Source organism: Diachasma alloeum, unplaced genomic scaffold (assembly GCF_001412515.2).
Source record: "Diachasma alloeum isolate Michigan unplaced genomic scaffold, Dall2.0 Dall_scaffold_00280, whole genome shotgun sequence".
NCBI lineage: Eukaryota > Metazoa > Arthropoda > Insecta > Hymenoptera > Braconidae > Diachasma > Diachasma alloeum.
This window is the reverse complement of record NW_021680419.1, coordinates 624,078-640,257: the sequence shown is the minus strand read 5'-3', so window position 1 is coordinate 640,257 and position 16,180 is coordinate 624,078. Positions and strand designations below refer to the sequence as shown.

Below are 16,180 nucleotides of genomic sequence, written 5' to 3'. Positions count from 1 at the left end.
GGTGAAAATGAAAAAAATTTTTGAACATGAAATAAAAAAAAACAATTCCTACTGTACAAACGACCCTCCCCCCAATCTTTCAATGTTATCCCGCCTGATCCCGCCCTAGGGAAATCAGAAATAGCAATGGCGTCTGCCTCTCTTAAAACACATGTCATAACAACTCTGCAATCTCCAAAAAATTCTCTCTGTCTAAATCCAGCAACAATCATCATTCCTAAAAATTGTTTAAACATAACAATCATCAGTGATGAGTGAATTATCAGACTGGAAATGCGAGCCCTCGAACTACATAACAGGTAAACCCGGCAAATCATACCATCCACTTCTGAGGTTAGAGTCAAAATATTCCCAATGTTTACATAAGAATTTATTTCAGAAATCAGGAGAATGATGTACGGCTTTGGCGACTCCTCAGAGCCCCTGATAGAATCAGCAACATTGATAAATGATGTTGTGCAGAAGCAGATGAAGGGGATTGTTTATGAGGCGTGCAGAGTGGCTGACAGGAGACAATCGGATGTTGTTGAGGAGCAGGATTTCCTATTTCTTCTGCGTCGAGATAAAGTTAAATTACATCGGTTGCTGAAATATCTTCGTAAGTCGTCTGGGGTAAAATATGCATGTTTATTTGCATTTTTATTCACATGAAATAATGAAATTTTCCCAAATGAATCTATCGTTAATCATGAAACTTATACTTTAGCAATTTTTAAGTCTGACATATTTTTGAAACAATTTGAGAGGACGTAAACCCCAAAGAAAGCATAGAACAAATAATCAGATACTATTTCACAAATACAAGCCTCCAATTTCATTTTAGAAAATATAATTTCGAAGAGAGAAATTCCTCATTCAATTCCCTCCTGAATAAAAAAATCGAATAGATCGTTTGAAATAAGTGGGAATTGTGCATGAAAATACCAACAATTGAATATTTTGTAACCATGAAAATTAACTGATATTTTTTTCTCCTAAATCCGAAGAATTCAAAACAACCGTCAGGAAAGTGCTCGACACAAATCTATTTTCATCCACTGAAGAGTCATCAAATGAAATAAAATTCGACAAACGGTTCCACCAATTTCTGAGCAATATTGAGAGCCCCAGTGACACAACAACCGTCGACCACGTGAAGAAAGCCCGCGACTTACGGGCTGAAATGCTCTCTCGAAGGCTGGACGCCGTTCGCTACATGGAGTACAGCACCGCGAGATCAGCCTCATTCGCGAACAAGTATAATCACAAATTTGGGAGCTGGATAGCGACGGAGGGGGATCTGAAGATATCGAAACAGGCGTACGCGGTGTTGGGGTATTTTGCGTATGAGACTGTGGCGCAGATAATGGATTTTGCGTTTCTGGTGAAGCACGACCAGACGAAGATACATGGGGATGCGTTGGATAGGCTCAGGCTGGGCTATTGTAATCCTGCGACGTACAAGCCTTATCAACATGGCAAGGTAATTCCATTAATTATTTTCAAGCAGACACCGGCGTAATCACTAATTTTCATTGAAGTTAAATTTTGAATGAGTCAATTGCTAATATTACTCATCAATTAAATATTCCAATTCCGAATTATTTTATCACTCAATAATTTAAGTCGAAAGATTGACGATTATTTGGCTAATCGAAAATATTTTTATGAAAATTAGAAATATTTGCTCAATAGTAAAAAATTAAAAATATGGAATTGCCAATTATTTACTTCATAGTCAATTGAACATTTACATTACCAATTATTATATTATTTTTCAAATTTTCATTATTGTAAGGTGCAACTTGTCATATTACTAAATTAATGATTGATGCCGATCTATGTTTTCAAGGAAAAGAGAAGATAAATAAAGTAGAATAAACAGAAAATTCATGTCGAGAAATTCCTGTATTAAATTGAATTCTCGTTTTTAGAAATATTCTTTAATATCTCTTGACATTTTTTCTTAAACCCCACTCATAATCGAAATAATTCCGTATTTATGGAATTAATTAATAATTCCCGGTCTTGCTAATTATTTCAGGGAGCCTCGATGAAGCCAGTGACTCCATCAGAAATAAACGAGGCCCTCAGGCGCTACTGGTCCCCCCAACTGGACAAAACAGGCCCCTTCAATCGCTGGTCAACGCCCAAACAACACCCCAAGTTCCTCGCCATCTAGACTAGATGCAGTACCTTTCCAGAATAACTCCCCTCCAAGACCACTTCCAAGTACTCCTTTTAATACAAATTTTTATTACATTATGTGACAATATCTACAATTTAATATCCCTAAGTGATTCATCGCGATCTCATTATAAAATCAATACCAATAACGGTTCTCCTGGAATATTCACGAATTTATACACATGCTAATTTTATTCCTGTATCATGGAGAGAGTAATGTTGATACTCTGGCTTTTCCTTCGGCTCCACCTGTGATGCATGTACCGGATTGATTGGCAGTGGACCAGTCGCAGCACAGGGTTCCCTTGTGTCCGCCAAGTTCAAGGACTTTTGCCTGAGCCCCTGGTGGCATCTGCATTAAAAATTCAGTTTACGTACAATTATTAATTCACGAGTTGATGAAGCCATTGAAGGGGAAAAATATAACACCAGACAGAAGGGAAATTTTTCAAGGATGAAACGCGAATAATATGAATGAATAATAAGATGAGTCACTGAATTGGTGTTTATGACTGAGAATCTGCATTCTGCAGAAAAAAATCTCGTAAAGTGAAACTGAATGAAAAAATTTTCATTTTAAGTCACAGGGCTGCTGTAGCATCGTAATTATTTTATTAAAAAATTAATTTCATGAACAGTTGACTAGTCATTTTCAGGAGGGTAGCATTTTATTGGATTTGGGGGGAAAAATTATGAAATTTCACATTTCACTGAAAATTCAACGGAGTTCCTAATTTTTGAGCAGCAAAAAGCCGAGAACTCTCTAACTTCTTTTGATTTTCAATTGAATTTTCCTGATTTCTATTAATTTCGATGGAATAATTGAACTAAAACCTAGAGTTCCCACTGATTATTCCCTGAAGTTTCCAATTTTCAATGCCGAAATTCTTTGAAATTTACGTGAAACTATAATTTGATAAAAATTCCCAAGAGGTGTGTCGAAAATCCATCAAAAAATTCTCAAAAGTGTATACCTTGTAGATGTTGCCTCCATTCTGCGTGCAAAGCAGCATATGACTCCCACTCTGATCGAAAGTAAACAGCTTTCCATGTACAGCATTCTTCTCGATTTTAATCTTCGTCTCCCACATGACTTTACCCGTATGATTCAGACTTCTCTGGCACAACTTTCCCTCCTCACTCTGTGCACAGATGTTGGTGTAATCGTTTATGAGCTCGATGTCTATCACAGGACTCGAGTGACAGCTCACATTATCTATTATCTCGTTTCTCCTCAAATCGTGGATCAATATGTTTCCATTGGACAGACCTGTTATGAGCAATTGTCCGTTGTGATTGAAGGCAGAGCAGAGAGCAGTCACGTTGCCGTCCATTGGCAGTGTTCTCTCAAGTTTTTTAGTCTTCACGTCGTAGAGGAGAAGTTTACCCTCGGTGGGATTGGACAGTGAGCAGACGAAGGTCGAGTCTGAGGGGTTGCACAGGAGGGTGAGGATTCTTGAGCCTTCGTGTTGAATTTCCCAAAGGGTTTTGCAGTCTCGTGTGTCGTGGAGTTGAATTGATCCGTTGTTATCACCGTGGAGGAAGTAGCGCTCGTTTTTTGATATCCAGTCGAGAGATGTTACAGCTTTGTTTGAGGTTGGGGTTGTGGATGTGAATGTGGCTACAGTCCTGGGAGAGATAATGTTAACATTGGTCATTGGGTTGTAATTTTATGAGATTTTGTGAAATTTTATGAGATTTCATAGCAATTTAAAGACTTCTGAAGGAAATTCGTGAGTTTGTTAATTAAATTTTGAGGTTTCGTGGAAATTTCATAGAAATTTCTAACGATTTCATGAGTAATTACCCCCTGAATTTTTTAAATTGTAATTGTAGTATTTTTCGTAGAAAAGCTTTTGAAATTTCACGAAAATTTCATAGGATTTCTGCGATTCCAAGAACTCTAGAAGATTTTTCTCAGAATTTTAGGAGTGATTAGCCCCCTGGGGATTAATTCTCCACTTATTTTTTACAATTGATAAAAAAAAGTTGATTACTTTGGTGATGGTATGGGTGTCCAGACTTTGATGATACCATCGGCATCTCCAGTGGCAACGTAAGACCCAGAGGCATTGCTCTTACATTGTATTATTGACGTTTTATGCTCTGTGTATTCTTCCTGCAACGTATACGAGATATTGTTGCATTCCCTCTGTGGAAATATTACAGATGAAAAGTTCTAACTCACCTGACTGAGTAAGATGTAACTAGACTCAATTTTATCTTTGGTTTTCCTCTCGATCGCAGTGTCCACTGACGAGTCCCTCTTTCTCGTTAATCTCGAATCACAGCTCATACTCCTCTTGCTGACAATTTCACCTTTACTCAGGGAATTGACACGTCCTTTGGTATTGGTTCTTTTTGTTAATGTTACGTCCTCACTATTTTTCTTTGCACTCGACAGGGATTTGCGGTGGAGAATGGGACTGGAGCCGCCTCCTATGTTTTTTATCAGACTCCTCAGGGTTTTGGGATTCTCCATCAACGGTGATTCTCTATTAAAAGATATATTTGGAGAATATTTTACAAAAAAAAATAATTTCTGCGCAAGCACTCACTGAGCAATTATGTAGAAATCATCCATAATAGGTGGATGGTGGGGGGTAGATCCAGGATTTACGTCTGAAATACTTTCAATTTTTGTGGAGTCACTCAGACATTGCTTCAGGGCTTCATTCTCCTCTTGCAAGCGTTTCAACTTGTTTGAATCCTCGTCGATTGTTAGTAATGTTGGTTGTGGCATGCACTGAAATTTCAATTATTAGACACCAGATGAAGAGAATAAGACGTACGAAAAAAAACCGGAAAAAAAACTAGCGAATTTGATAGAACATTCTATTGAATTTCTGTTGGATTTTTTGGCAGATTCTTTTGAAAAATTCTGCAGCTTCACTGTGCGTTTTTTAAAATAGAAAATATAGTACAATGTAATTTTCAAGTCGTTTTGACTCTATTTTTTTCTCTTTTCATTAACAAAATCAAACGAAAAAACTTGAAAAATTTGAGCCGAGGAATTTGTACGGAAAATTCATTTTTTCTGTACAACATTTTCCACTAAATATTTTCTATTTTAAAAAACGTGCAGATAAATTGCGGAATTTCGTAGCGAATTCGCCAGGATCTGTATGAAATTTTTTCGTACAATTCATCATTTATAACTTACTTGGAATATCGTAGCTAAAAAGTTGTGGAGAGATACGAGCATAGTGTCTTGCCACTGTTTGCTGAAGTGTACAGAGTACGTTGGATTGTCCTCCGGGTTTTTGATGAATGGATAAGCTACAAAATAAGAGGGTCAATTAAAATTTATAAAAAATACAGCTTTAGGATACGTTTTGACGAATATCTCCTAGTCTGGGAGGGATAGAACTATTCATAAAAAATTGATTCATAAAAAATCGAAACGTCAAGAAAATGTTCATAGCTTTTCGTGAATCAATGATGTTTACTTATTCGATAAGAATTCATTCAATCCAAATTTATCCAATCTGCTCTATTCTATCGTCGTGCATGAGGATGACAAATTCAAACGTTTAAAAATTGAAAAAATGCAACAAATAACATTCTAATTAAGTAGCGAAACCGTAAACTAGTTCAAGTCAATTTCGACTAATGGTCAGTTGTCAACGAATATCTCGGAATCCAAGGCAGATAGCAAAATTTTCGCTATAACTATTTTTATATCTCTCAATTCTCTCTACAAAAAAGGTCATTAAAAGGCCAGGAGCTGAGTCAGTTTATAAATGTTAACCCCAGCACGTAAAATTCAAATCAATTGGCCTTTGCCATAATGAATTTTCAAAAACTCCATCTGAATTTTTCAAAATGAAAAATTCAGAATAAAAAACAATTCTCTATTCACCAAACCAGTCTTTCCACTCCGAGTGGCCCTGCAACTCAGGCGTGAGTTTCGTAAAAAACTCCTGAATCCTCTCAGGTTTATTGTTAACAGTGGCATTAACCAGATACATTTTCAAAACTGCATTCTCCAGTTTCCTAACACCAGGTGTGAAATGATTCTCCAAACGTGAGAACATTTTAGTGTCCAAGTGGCCCCACAATTCCCTGAGTGACATGAGATCAAACGTGAAAATATACTGCATGAGTTGATCCACTATTTTGTCGACCTGCAAAATAGTACAGTTATCAGCATAATTTCGAGACATACTCCGACAGTCTCCAAGCGAATCTCACTCTGAATCCCTTTTCCTTCTCAGCTTTGAGCTCATTGTCAAATGCCTTGAGGGTCTGGCTGAAGCCCCTGAACAGCAGATACTCCTTAACCAATTCATCCACGTACTGTACGTGTGACATTTTTCACTCCACTCGGGATATACTCGGCGAATTTCAAATCAAAATAAAGTAAATAAAAATAGTGCTCAAGCCTTTCCACAACAATGCCGATGTCATATGGGTGCCATATTGTCTGATACTGAAACGACAACAACCCACCACCACTTGACCGTCATTATATCCCTCTCAGTCGCTCTTATCGCTCTCTCACTCGACACGCCACTGCGGTACCCCGTGACGTCACAAGTTCTGTGCTCAGAGGAGCTCGACACACTGTGATTTCTCCAGCCAATCGAGTGAAATATAGAATTTTATGGTTTCGTCAATACTTGAGCGCAACGGGATGTAAATTCTTCATACCCTAATTTCGCAGATGAAAAATCTCGGGGATGTTTTCAGTTGTGAAGGGGGAAGGACATTTGGTATAGACAATTTCGGGGGGTTTAATATTACAGGGAAGCGAAAATTACTCCGCAGTATCGAGGGTTTGGAGACAAATGGATTTTTCACTGTGGAAAAAATTGGAAACAAATTCGATTTTTCACTGTGGAAAAATTTAGTAGAAAAATTTGGCGTTTTGCGAACTCTATAAGAATTCTATTAAAGTTCTGTGGGGATTCTGTTTAAAAATTCTATAGTCGGGTCTGTAACAAACTGTACAAGATATTATCAACATCGTTTGAGTTATTATCAACATATCTCTTTGTAAGAGTGAAATCATTTTTAAAAATGCGTAATTTTTCACTGTGAAGAAATTTAGTAGAAAAATTTGGTGTTTTGCGAATTCTATAAGAATTCTATGAAAGTTCTGTGGGAATTCTGTTTAAAAATTCTATTTTTTTAAGTCAATTCTACTAAAAATTATACAATTTTATCGTAACATTATGTTGAGCGATATTTGATACAAAGAATTTTTCTCACGCAATTTCATTGGCAAATTTAATGATTGAAGATGGTTGAGTCTATAGAACTCCACTAGGTTTTTCCATTAAATTTTTTCAACGAATCATTAACGTTTCGAAAAAAGTCAAGTCCACTTGGTCCCATTTATCAAGAGAAGATTTTACAACTCGGAATGTATCGAGAGTCGCAAATCAACAATGGAAATGGAACTATCTTTATTATCTTTGAATTGTTTCCAAGCGCTATTTTCGCCGAAAAGTGCCTCGCGCTGATGGACATGAATGGGATATGTAACTGATGAAGGATATAAAATTCCCACGCAAAGCGTCATTTTTAGATTCTTTATTAAAAGGCACAACATTTTCCCAGCAGTAGACAGCGTAGGCATTTATTTGCATTTGAAAATCCACCCCTTCCCCAATTCGCGAAGATATTGATCATTGGCGAAAGGATCTCGTTAGCTTCTCTTGTGATGACCAGTGGCTATTCATTCGAGGCTTATCTCGAATTATCGCTGAAATGCGCGTTGAATTTGGGGTCTGCGAGAGCCACAAGTCTCGGCAAATTGCTCGTGAGTTTGTGACAATCGTTGGGAAGAGATGGTTACACCTCTGAATATTCTTTGGACATCGTCATTATTTTTCATCGATGAATTCTATATTCAGCCAGTGGACAAGTCCCTGATTTGTGACTCGCTCGGTGGACGCCAGTATTTTTAGTTAATCTTTATGAAGGGACGGTTTTACTGTTCTTTCAAGGAATTTTGGTCTCGAAAATTCGTAATTCTATGGAAAAATCGATGGAGACTGTAAATTTCAGTTCATCTATTCCATGGAAATTCATGAATATTTATTTACTTTGTGAATTCTATATTCAGTCAGCGGTAGAGTCCCTGATTCATGATTCATTGGGTCGAAGCCAGTATTTTTAGTTAATCTTTCATCTCTTGATTAAAAAAAACTATGTTTGAGCCAAGAAATTCTCAGATCATCGCTAAATTTCTGGTATTTTTTTTGGAAATCTTCAACGAGGAACAGTTCTACAGAAATTTCAAGCAATTTGGTATTTAAAATTCACAATTCGATGGAAAAATTAATGGAAACTGCAATTTTTAATTCAACAATTCCATGAAAATTTACAGAAATCAGGAAAATTTAAGAATTCTCGTCTTCCTGTTGCTCAAAAATTTAGAATTCCATTAAATTTTCAGTGAAATTTGATGATTTTCCCCCCTTAATTGAATTCAATATCATTCTCCTAAAAATTACTACTAAACTGTCCACGAAATTTCAAATTTTTTGTCAACTTTGTAAATTCAACGAATACAAAATGTTCGTGATAAGTCACAATTTCCCATATTAAAAATTTGCAATAATTTCGCATGTCTTAAAACCAAAATCATCCAGTAAATAACTACTTCATTGAGGGAATCCTGTACTGACGAAGAGTCTGAAAAATCTCCTGAATGAATTTTTCCGTCAAATTGTCCGAAATTAATGACATAATTCGTCGCAAAATATTCTCCTGACTCGTAATATTCAGAGGTGTAATCGAAAGAATGTGCATAAATTATTCGGCATTTATTATTTCACAAATCAACGTCTTCTTCCTTAGCCTTTGGTGCTTGTTTCTTCTCATTGTATTCATCATCCTCCTTAATCGTTGCATGTACGTCAGCAACTTCAACCGGTGGTGGTGCAGTAGTTTGTATCGATCCGTCGTCTACCGCAACTTCGAAACCTATGGTGGCGCCTATTTTTTGGCTCGCTTGTTTAAACGAATCTGATAGCATCACCTGTAGTGAATTAACAGGTTTGAATTATTAAATTTGTGGGAGAGATGTGCGTCCTGAGGTGTGCGTACCTGGACGACGTTGATGCACATGGACGTGAGGGCGAGGCCGAAGACGAGATAGACTATAGAGCACATCATGTATATAGGATGCTGACGGAAAGAGAAAAATATTATTTTAGATGCTTCCAAGGCTCGAAATAATTCTTACGAAATATTGAATTGTTGCGCAAGGTATTTTCATATTCGATAGGCGTTTTCATTTAGTATTTTTGGAGATTAAATGGGCGGAGGGGGGGGAGGGTTATTCAACAATTCAATATTATTGGCAGGAATTATTACGTGATGGTTTGATAGAATGAGACTGGGCTATCTAGTCTGGGCGGGCGTCAGCACTTTTAAGATCGTAAATCAATTTATTTGATTTTTTCGATGGATCTAGGTCGTCTGGTCATCCACGGTCTTTCTTTTCATTCAATTGATTAATTAATGATCCTAAAGGTGTTGACGACGGCTGCAGCCAGTTTAACTCCATCAAATTGTGATGGAATACTCCAATGGTCAGAGTTTCTGCTCTGAGAACTAGGGGAGAGTGGGGTAACACGGACCGTTTTCAACCAGAAATTTTAGGAAATTCAGGATTTCATTGGATCCAGTAGCAAAACGCTAAAACGGTTCAAGTCGATTTTGACTATTTTTCAATTATAAATAAATGTCTCGGAATCTAAGGCAGATAGCAAAATTTTTGTTAGAACCTTTTTTGTAGCTCTCGATTCACTCTACAAAAAAGGTAATTATAAAAATTTCGCTATCTCCCATAGATGCGGAAACATTCGTCGAAAACTCAGCGGAGCGCTGAGTTGACTTCAATCGTTTTACAATTTTTTCAATTTTGATTTTTTTTTAAATTGAAATTTTTCAATTTCAATTTTTTCCAACAGTATAATACGATTCGGATGTCATTTCAACACGCACGAAAAAAATTAATATAAAAACCTAGCGAATTCGCGAATTCTACATTTTCTATAGAATTTCTTCGGCTCAAATTTTCGAAATTTTTTCAATTTTACCTTTCTTTTCTTTTCATTATGAAAACCAAAAAAAAAACTTTGAAATTTTGAGCTGAGAAAATTCTGTAAAAAATACCTTTGTTCAACTGTTGCATAGAAAAGTAGAATTCTATTAAATTTTTCTATGAAATTTTTTCGTACGTGAAAGCTCAAAAAAATGCTTTGAAATAAAAAAAACAGTCAGTGTTACTCAATTTCTCATTTTAACGATAGCTGAGAGCTTCTTACCGGCTAGGATTCAGCATGAAAAAAAAGCGCCATTAAGCTCACATTGAACGTCTCATATTGATATTACGACATGAAATGAAGTGGAATGATTTGTTAATCTCACCTTCGGTACAAAATCACCGAAACCAATGGTGCTCATGGATATAAAGACGAAATAAAAACTCTGGAAGAAGTTCCAATCCTCCCAGATATTGTATGCAGTAGCGCCGACGAATATATATGCGAGGAGTAGTGTGATGGCGACAGAAATTGGCAGATTGAACTCATCGTCAATTTCGAAGGCAGAGAATGCTGGTGTACCCGGTGTATCGGGCTGAGGTAGAGGTGCGTTGCCATCGAGATTGATGGTTGTTTGAGGGACTGCCTGCCGATTCATCTCTTCAATCTCCTCCGGGTTCATCTGGGACGGCCGACGAAATGTCGCAAAGTCGTAAACTAATTGAACCCCCTTCATTACTTCCTAAAAAATGTTGGAAATGCCTTCGTGAAACAACTTGCGCTTTCCTCAAGATATTTCATTGAATTTCCATTGGAATTCTATTTATTTTCATTGCGAAATTTCAGTAAGAGACATTTCATAGAAAAAATTCAATAGATTTCGATTTTTCTATAGGAAAAAAAAATTTGAATAATCATGCCCAAGAATTCTTATAGAGAAGAACAAGGTATTTAACAACAAAATGACAAATATCTATAATTTTTAATAGAATTGACGCAAAAAAACAATAGAATTTTTCAACAGATTTTTTCTAATTCGATTTTTTCGGAATTCTAATTCGTTTTTACGCCAATTCTATCTTGATTTTTCTAGAGATTCTCGAGCATTAATTTGCCATTTTTTTCCAAAAAAATAAGAAGTATAATTTTTGGATAGAAAATATGTAGAACTCTAGTAGAATTTTTATGCAGTTCCTATGGAAATTTAATGTGATTTCGCGCAGAAAGCACGGTTTTCCTTTATAATTTTTTTCATGAGTGGGAACGTGTCAGGCCAATTGATTACCTGAACTGGGGCAGTTCGCCTGACCCTTCGGCAACTTCCCGTGTAATACACCCGTCTTACGAACGCCCAGAGGAACTTCATTCCTCGAGTGAACAATTTACCGAAATCAGCGAGGATTATTAAAAACATGGGAATACCAAAAATTGCGTAGATTATGGTCATCGCTTGGCCGGTGGACGTTGTAGGGTATATGTGACCATAGCCTAGAACATAGGGATAAAAATAATTCGACGATGGTTTGCAGATCTCACGGTGTGCGGGGTTTTGCGTCCAGTAGGGGAACGCAAAGAGAGATTTTTCTCATTTCGATGTTTATTGATTCATCGTGAGGGGGAGATCACACTGGAAAATTTATGCACCGGATTTCAAGATTACGAAATTTCAAAGATTATGAATTCTGTTTGGTAGTTCAGAGGGGTTAGGCAATCCCTCGGAATTCAGACCGATTTTATGGGATTCCGAAGACTAGGGAAATTTGGGTATATTGGGATTTTTAATTATGGAAAGATTTATAGGAATTTAGATTCTCAAGGAGAATGCGGGATGGAGGTCAAGCATTTGCGCGCGCTCAGTTAATTTTTATGATAAACAATTAAATATATTTTTGATATCTAAAACGAATAGGAAAAAAATCGAATAAGAATCTATGGCTCTAAAAATTAGAAAAACTTGATAAATTCGAGGTAACTATATTCTTAAATTTCAAATTCATTGAAAATCTAGCTTATTCGAATTTTCTATATAACTTATTCTATTGGGCATTTTCATTTTCAAATTCCTCGGCTTAAATTTTCCATGAGTTTTTTACGATTTGCTCGCGAAAGGGAAAGAACAATAGACTGAATAAAACAGAAAATTCATGTCGAGGAATTCTTATAGAAAATATCTCAATAGAAAAAATTCTATAGAAAATTAAAATTCTACTGATTTTTTCTTTAAAAAATCGCGCAGTTAATCTGTGAAATTTTCACTAGAAGTTCAATAGACATTCAAAACCCGAGTCCTTCAGTTTTTTTCATTTCCTCTTTCCACCATTAAAACCAGAAATTCAATAGAATTTCACATCGAATTCACTAGTTTCTCGCACGATCTCATTTCCCGCAAATTCCCGAGAAAAAGTTCCCGAAAAAAATCCCAAATATCAAGAATAACATGCCCCAGCTGCTCACCAATAGTAGTAACAACCGTCAGACAATAAACGAAAGCATTAAGAAAACTCCACGTTTTCTGTCCACTGTAAGTATGAAGTCCGGCGTCATACGCCTCATAAAGCTGCTCCTCAAACTCCTTCAATTTTCTCCTAGCCATGCTCTTCCAGTCGTCCTCCTTCAAATTATGACTGTAATTCCACAGACTGTCCAAAAAATCGCGTTTCACCCGCTTGACCCCGCACTTGTAGAACTGCTCGAAAGCCCCCTCGGTGAATCGAAAGACGAAGGCCCCCAAGCCGCAATAAATAATCATGAGGATCAACTCGGCGATGCACCGATTTCTGTGCCTCCTGAGGACCTCAGTCTCCCTAGGGTTCTGGGCGACATAAATACTGAATTGAGCCCTCAAATCCGACGATATCCTCACGTATTCCAGAAACCTGGGCTTCCCCTTAACTTCCTGTCCTCGACTTTCCTCGACTTTCTTCTCCACTGGCTCAGCCCCAGTTACATTGTCCGCTGGCCCATCCACCTTCTCCTTCTGTGCTCTGAAGCACGTCAGCCACGACCAAAGCCACGAGCCCTTGACACCCTTGACATCCTCAACATCCTTAACATCTCCAACATCCCCCTCGACAGAGGACATGTCCGCCGCCTCAATTTTGCTCCTGTGTCTCTTCCTCCTCCTCAAAGCGGCCTCCATCTTGGGGCTGACATAGTCCTCAACGTCCGCATCCAAAATACCGATCTCTCGTCTCTCGTACTGTTGTTGGGCGATCTCAAGGTCGTGCATCAAACTTTCATTGCTGAGTGGAATAATCTGTTTGACCCCGCGCGAGGGAATACTGTCGTTGCGATGTGCCGCACCGGTTTCTTCGTCCCGATGTAGACTCTCCCTCGTCTTCTGACCAACATCTCCCTGACGATCTTCCGAGCAAGACGACCGCCGCGAGCGCGACCTGATAGTCTCCTCCGAAGTTGACTTGCTCCCCTTAACTTTATTGCACTCTTCAGAGTGATGTTTACGGTGCGATGAAGCTGTCTCATCCCCGTGTGATCTGCCGCCTCCCGGTGGAAGGTCGTGCATCAAACTGTCATTGCCGAGTGGAATAGTCTGTTTAACACCGCGCGAGGGAATACTGTCGTTACGATGTGCCGCACCAGACTCTTCGTCCCGATGTAGACTCTCCCGCGTCTTCTGACCATCTCCCTGACGATCTTCCGAGCGAGACGACCGCCGCGATCGCGACCTGATAGTCTCCTCCGAAGTTGACTTGCTCCCCTTAACTTTATTGAACTCTTCAGAGTGATGTTTACTGTCCGGAGAAGCGGTCTCATCCCCACGGGATCTGCCAACTCCCGGTGGAGTGATCTGTTTAACATCGCGCGAATTCCGATCCAGAGACTCCTTCGTCTTTTGACCGACATCTCCCTGACGATCTTCCGAGCAAGACGACCGCCGCGATCGCGACCTGATAGTCTCCTCCGAAGTTGACTTGCTCCCCTTAACTTTATTGTACTCTTCAGAGTGATGTTTACGATGCGAAGATGTCTCGGAAGCCGTCTCCCCATGCGATTTACCAAGTCTGGGCGGCGCAACCGGTTCCGAATATTTCCCCGATCGCGTGACATCGTTACTATCATTCCGTCGCGACGACTCCTTCCTCAAGCGTCGCGGTCTCTTCTCCCTCTTCCTCTCGTGTCTCTCAGCCTCGCTCTTACTTGATTTATCATCGTCAGCGCTTGAGCCACCGGTGCTGAATCGCTCCTGCGACTGTTTGGCACGTCTTCTGGACGTGTCTCGCACTCGTCTAATAGATTCCGTTCTATTTTCGTTGGCAACAATTTCCCCCGGTTTTGAATCATCAAAACTATCGGCTTCGGTGCGCTTCGGTTCGCTAATCGGGTCGACTTTGTTGTCGTCGATCTCGTCATTTGGCTTTTCTGGCGCTTCATTGGCAAGCGCCTCCATGCGCTCTGTGTCCTCCACCATCCGCTCCATGCGGGCACGGGCCTCTCTAGCCTCAGCGTCCTCATCTTCGTCGACGTCATCCTCGCGCTGTCGCGCCTCTGGGGTTTTCTCACGTCTTCTCGCTGATGCCGCTGCCTTGCGACGTCTGTGCACCGCGTAACTCTCCTCCATAATGGCGACACTTTTTATTATTTATTGATGAGATATCACTAGGTTACGGAGGTGAAATGCTCACTTCAACGCAACATTACTAGTGTCGCACGGAGAGGCGTCTTTGCGGACGAAAATAAAGCTCGAGCTCCCACCACTCCACCCAACACCCGCTATATACCAGCGCTTACTCTTTATTTTCTCGCAAGCTGCGCCCGAGGGAGGTCCTATGGACCACTGTCACTCCTCATTCTCAGGTTCCAGGCGGTTTATTCTACGCGAAAACCATCAAACATTCGCTCATTGGTCGTCACCGTCCATTATTATTAGGCATTCGGGGGTGAAATGAATAATTTCGCTTGCACTTGCAGTCACTCCGACCGAATTACACTGAATTTTTGGGTTGCTCATCTTTCGCTTTTATCTTTTACTTCTGTATTTTCCACTTACGTAATGTGTCGCACTGATTCTCGAAATAGTGGAACGCGTGGGATCGCACGATTTTTGTTTGGATTCTTCTTCTTTTTTCTTCAGGGGGAGGGGGGTGCGGGGAAAAATACGGGAATAATTAGTGGAAGGGGGAATGGATTAATTTTGGAGGAGCGGACGAATATCAAGGGTCAGCGCACAGAATTTTGCAAAAAATTCTTGTCTTTGTGAGGATTTATGCACTAGTTTTTTGTTTTGTTCATTTTTTTTATTTGCGTTTTTAAAAATATTTTGTAAATTAATTTTTGTGATAATTCCTGTGATCATTATGGATCATATAAAGAGATTAATTGGCTGTAAAAGCATAAAAAATTCACTAAATAATTTATCTACTGTTCTAATTGAATGAATAATTTATTTATTCTTCTAATTTTTTTGTATTTCGTTGGGTATTCACAGGGAGAAAAAAAATGTAGAAATAAATACTTGGAAGGAAGATAAAATGGGTTCATTTCGAAGGAAATGAAAGAATTCAGGGGGCTGAATTGATAATTTTGCAACGGAATAGAGGAATTTTTCACATTATTACGAGATAATTCGTGCATTTTCCTTACCAATGGTTGTGTAAATTGTTCCGCAATAAAATACAGCATTCCAAAAGGTCCAGACGTCTTCCTTCGTATTCATAAAGCCATATTTGAAGTGATTCCTCAGCTTGCTCTCGTAGTCCTCGATTCTGTTGGCTACGTGACCGTGCCATATGTCCCGTTGATCGAAAATATCTTTCTTCTCGCACAAATCGCGGATCTCCCATACGGTTTTATTCCTTGAAATTTTTCGTTTAATAGTTTTTTGAAATTTCTTTTAATGGCTCAATTGGGAGTTCGGAGGGGCTCTTGTACCTGTCCTCGTGGATTGTGCGCTCTAACTTTGTCTCCTGACCTCCCTCGATGTAGATGAAGAGGAAAGCGCCGGCTATGCTGTACAGGAAGACCACAACTACCAGAAATATGTGGGTGAACCA

At 38.9% G+C, this 16,180-nt stretch overlaps 3 protein-coding genes across 5 annotated transcripts; 1 reads left to right on the top strand and 2 right to left on the bottom strand.

Annotated features, from left to right (window-relative positions):
- Positions 1-137: 137 nt before the first annotated feature.
- On the top strand, positions 138-2,329 carry LOC107038421 (transcription initiation protein SPT3 homolog). The gene is made up of 4 exons (XM_015257521.1): positions 138-299; positions 380-598; positions 987-1,462; positions 2,024-2,329. The coding sequence occupies exons 1-4, from the start codon at positions 251-253 to the stop codon at positions 2,159-2,161; spliced, it is 882 nt and encodes a 293-aa protein (XP_015113007.1). The 5' UTR covers positions 138-250; the 3' UTR covers positions 2,162-2,329.
- LOC107038420 (WD repeat-containing protein 91) lies at positions 2,206-6,653 on the bottom strand. Its single transcript, XM_015257520.2, has 8 exons — positions 6,361-6,653; positions 6,029-6,293; positions 5,330-5,445; positions 4,725-4,912; positions 4,355-4,661; positions 4,164-4,285; positions 3,141-3,795; positions 2,206-2,518 (listed from the first exon to the last, which is right to left on the bottom strand). Exons 1-8 carry the CDS (start codon positions 6,478-6,480, stop codon positions 2,369-2,371), a joined length of 1,923 nt encoding a protein of 640 aa, XP_015113006.1. The 5' UTR covers positions 6,481-6,653; the 3' UTR covers positions 2,206-2,368.
- A 2,274-nt stretch (positions 6,654-8,927) lies between these two features.
- LOC107038414 lies at positions 8,928-14,812 on the bottom strand. 3 transcript variants are annotated; one of them, XM_015257515.1, is made up of 7 exons: positions 13,856-14,812; positions 12,624-13,564; positions 11,455-11,657; positions 10,555-10,911; positions 10,452-10,454; positions 9,226-9,306; positions 8,928-9,157 (listed from the first exon to the last, which is right to left on the bottom strand). In XM_015257515.1, the coding sequence occupies exons 1-7, from the start codon at positions 14,746-14,748 to the stop codon at positions 8,951-8,953; spliced, it is 2,685 nt and encodes an 894-aa protein (XP_015113001.1). In that variant the 5' UTR covers positions 14,749-14,812; the 3' UTR covers positions 8,928-8,950. The 3 variants fall into 3 exon arrangements, with proteins under 3 accessions (XP_015113001.1, XP_015112999.1, XP_015113000.1); XM_015257513.1 differs by having other exon boundaries at positions 12,624-14,812; XM_015257514.1 differs by lacking the exon at positions 10,452-10,454 and having other exon boundaries at positions 12,624-14,812.
- Between the last annotated feature and the right edge of the window lie 1,368 nt (positions 14,813-16,180).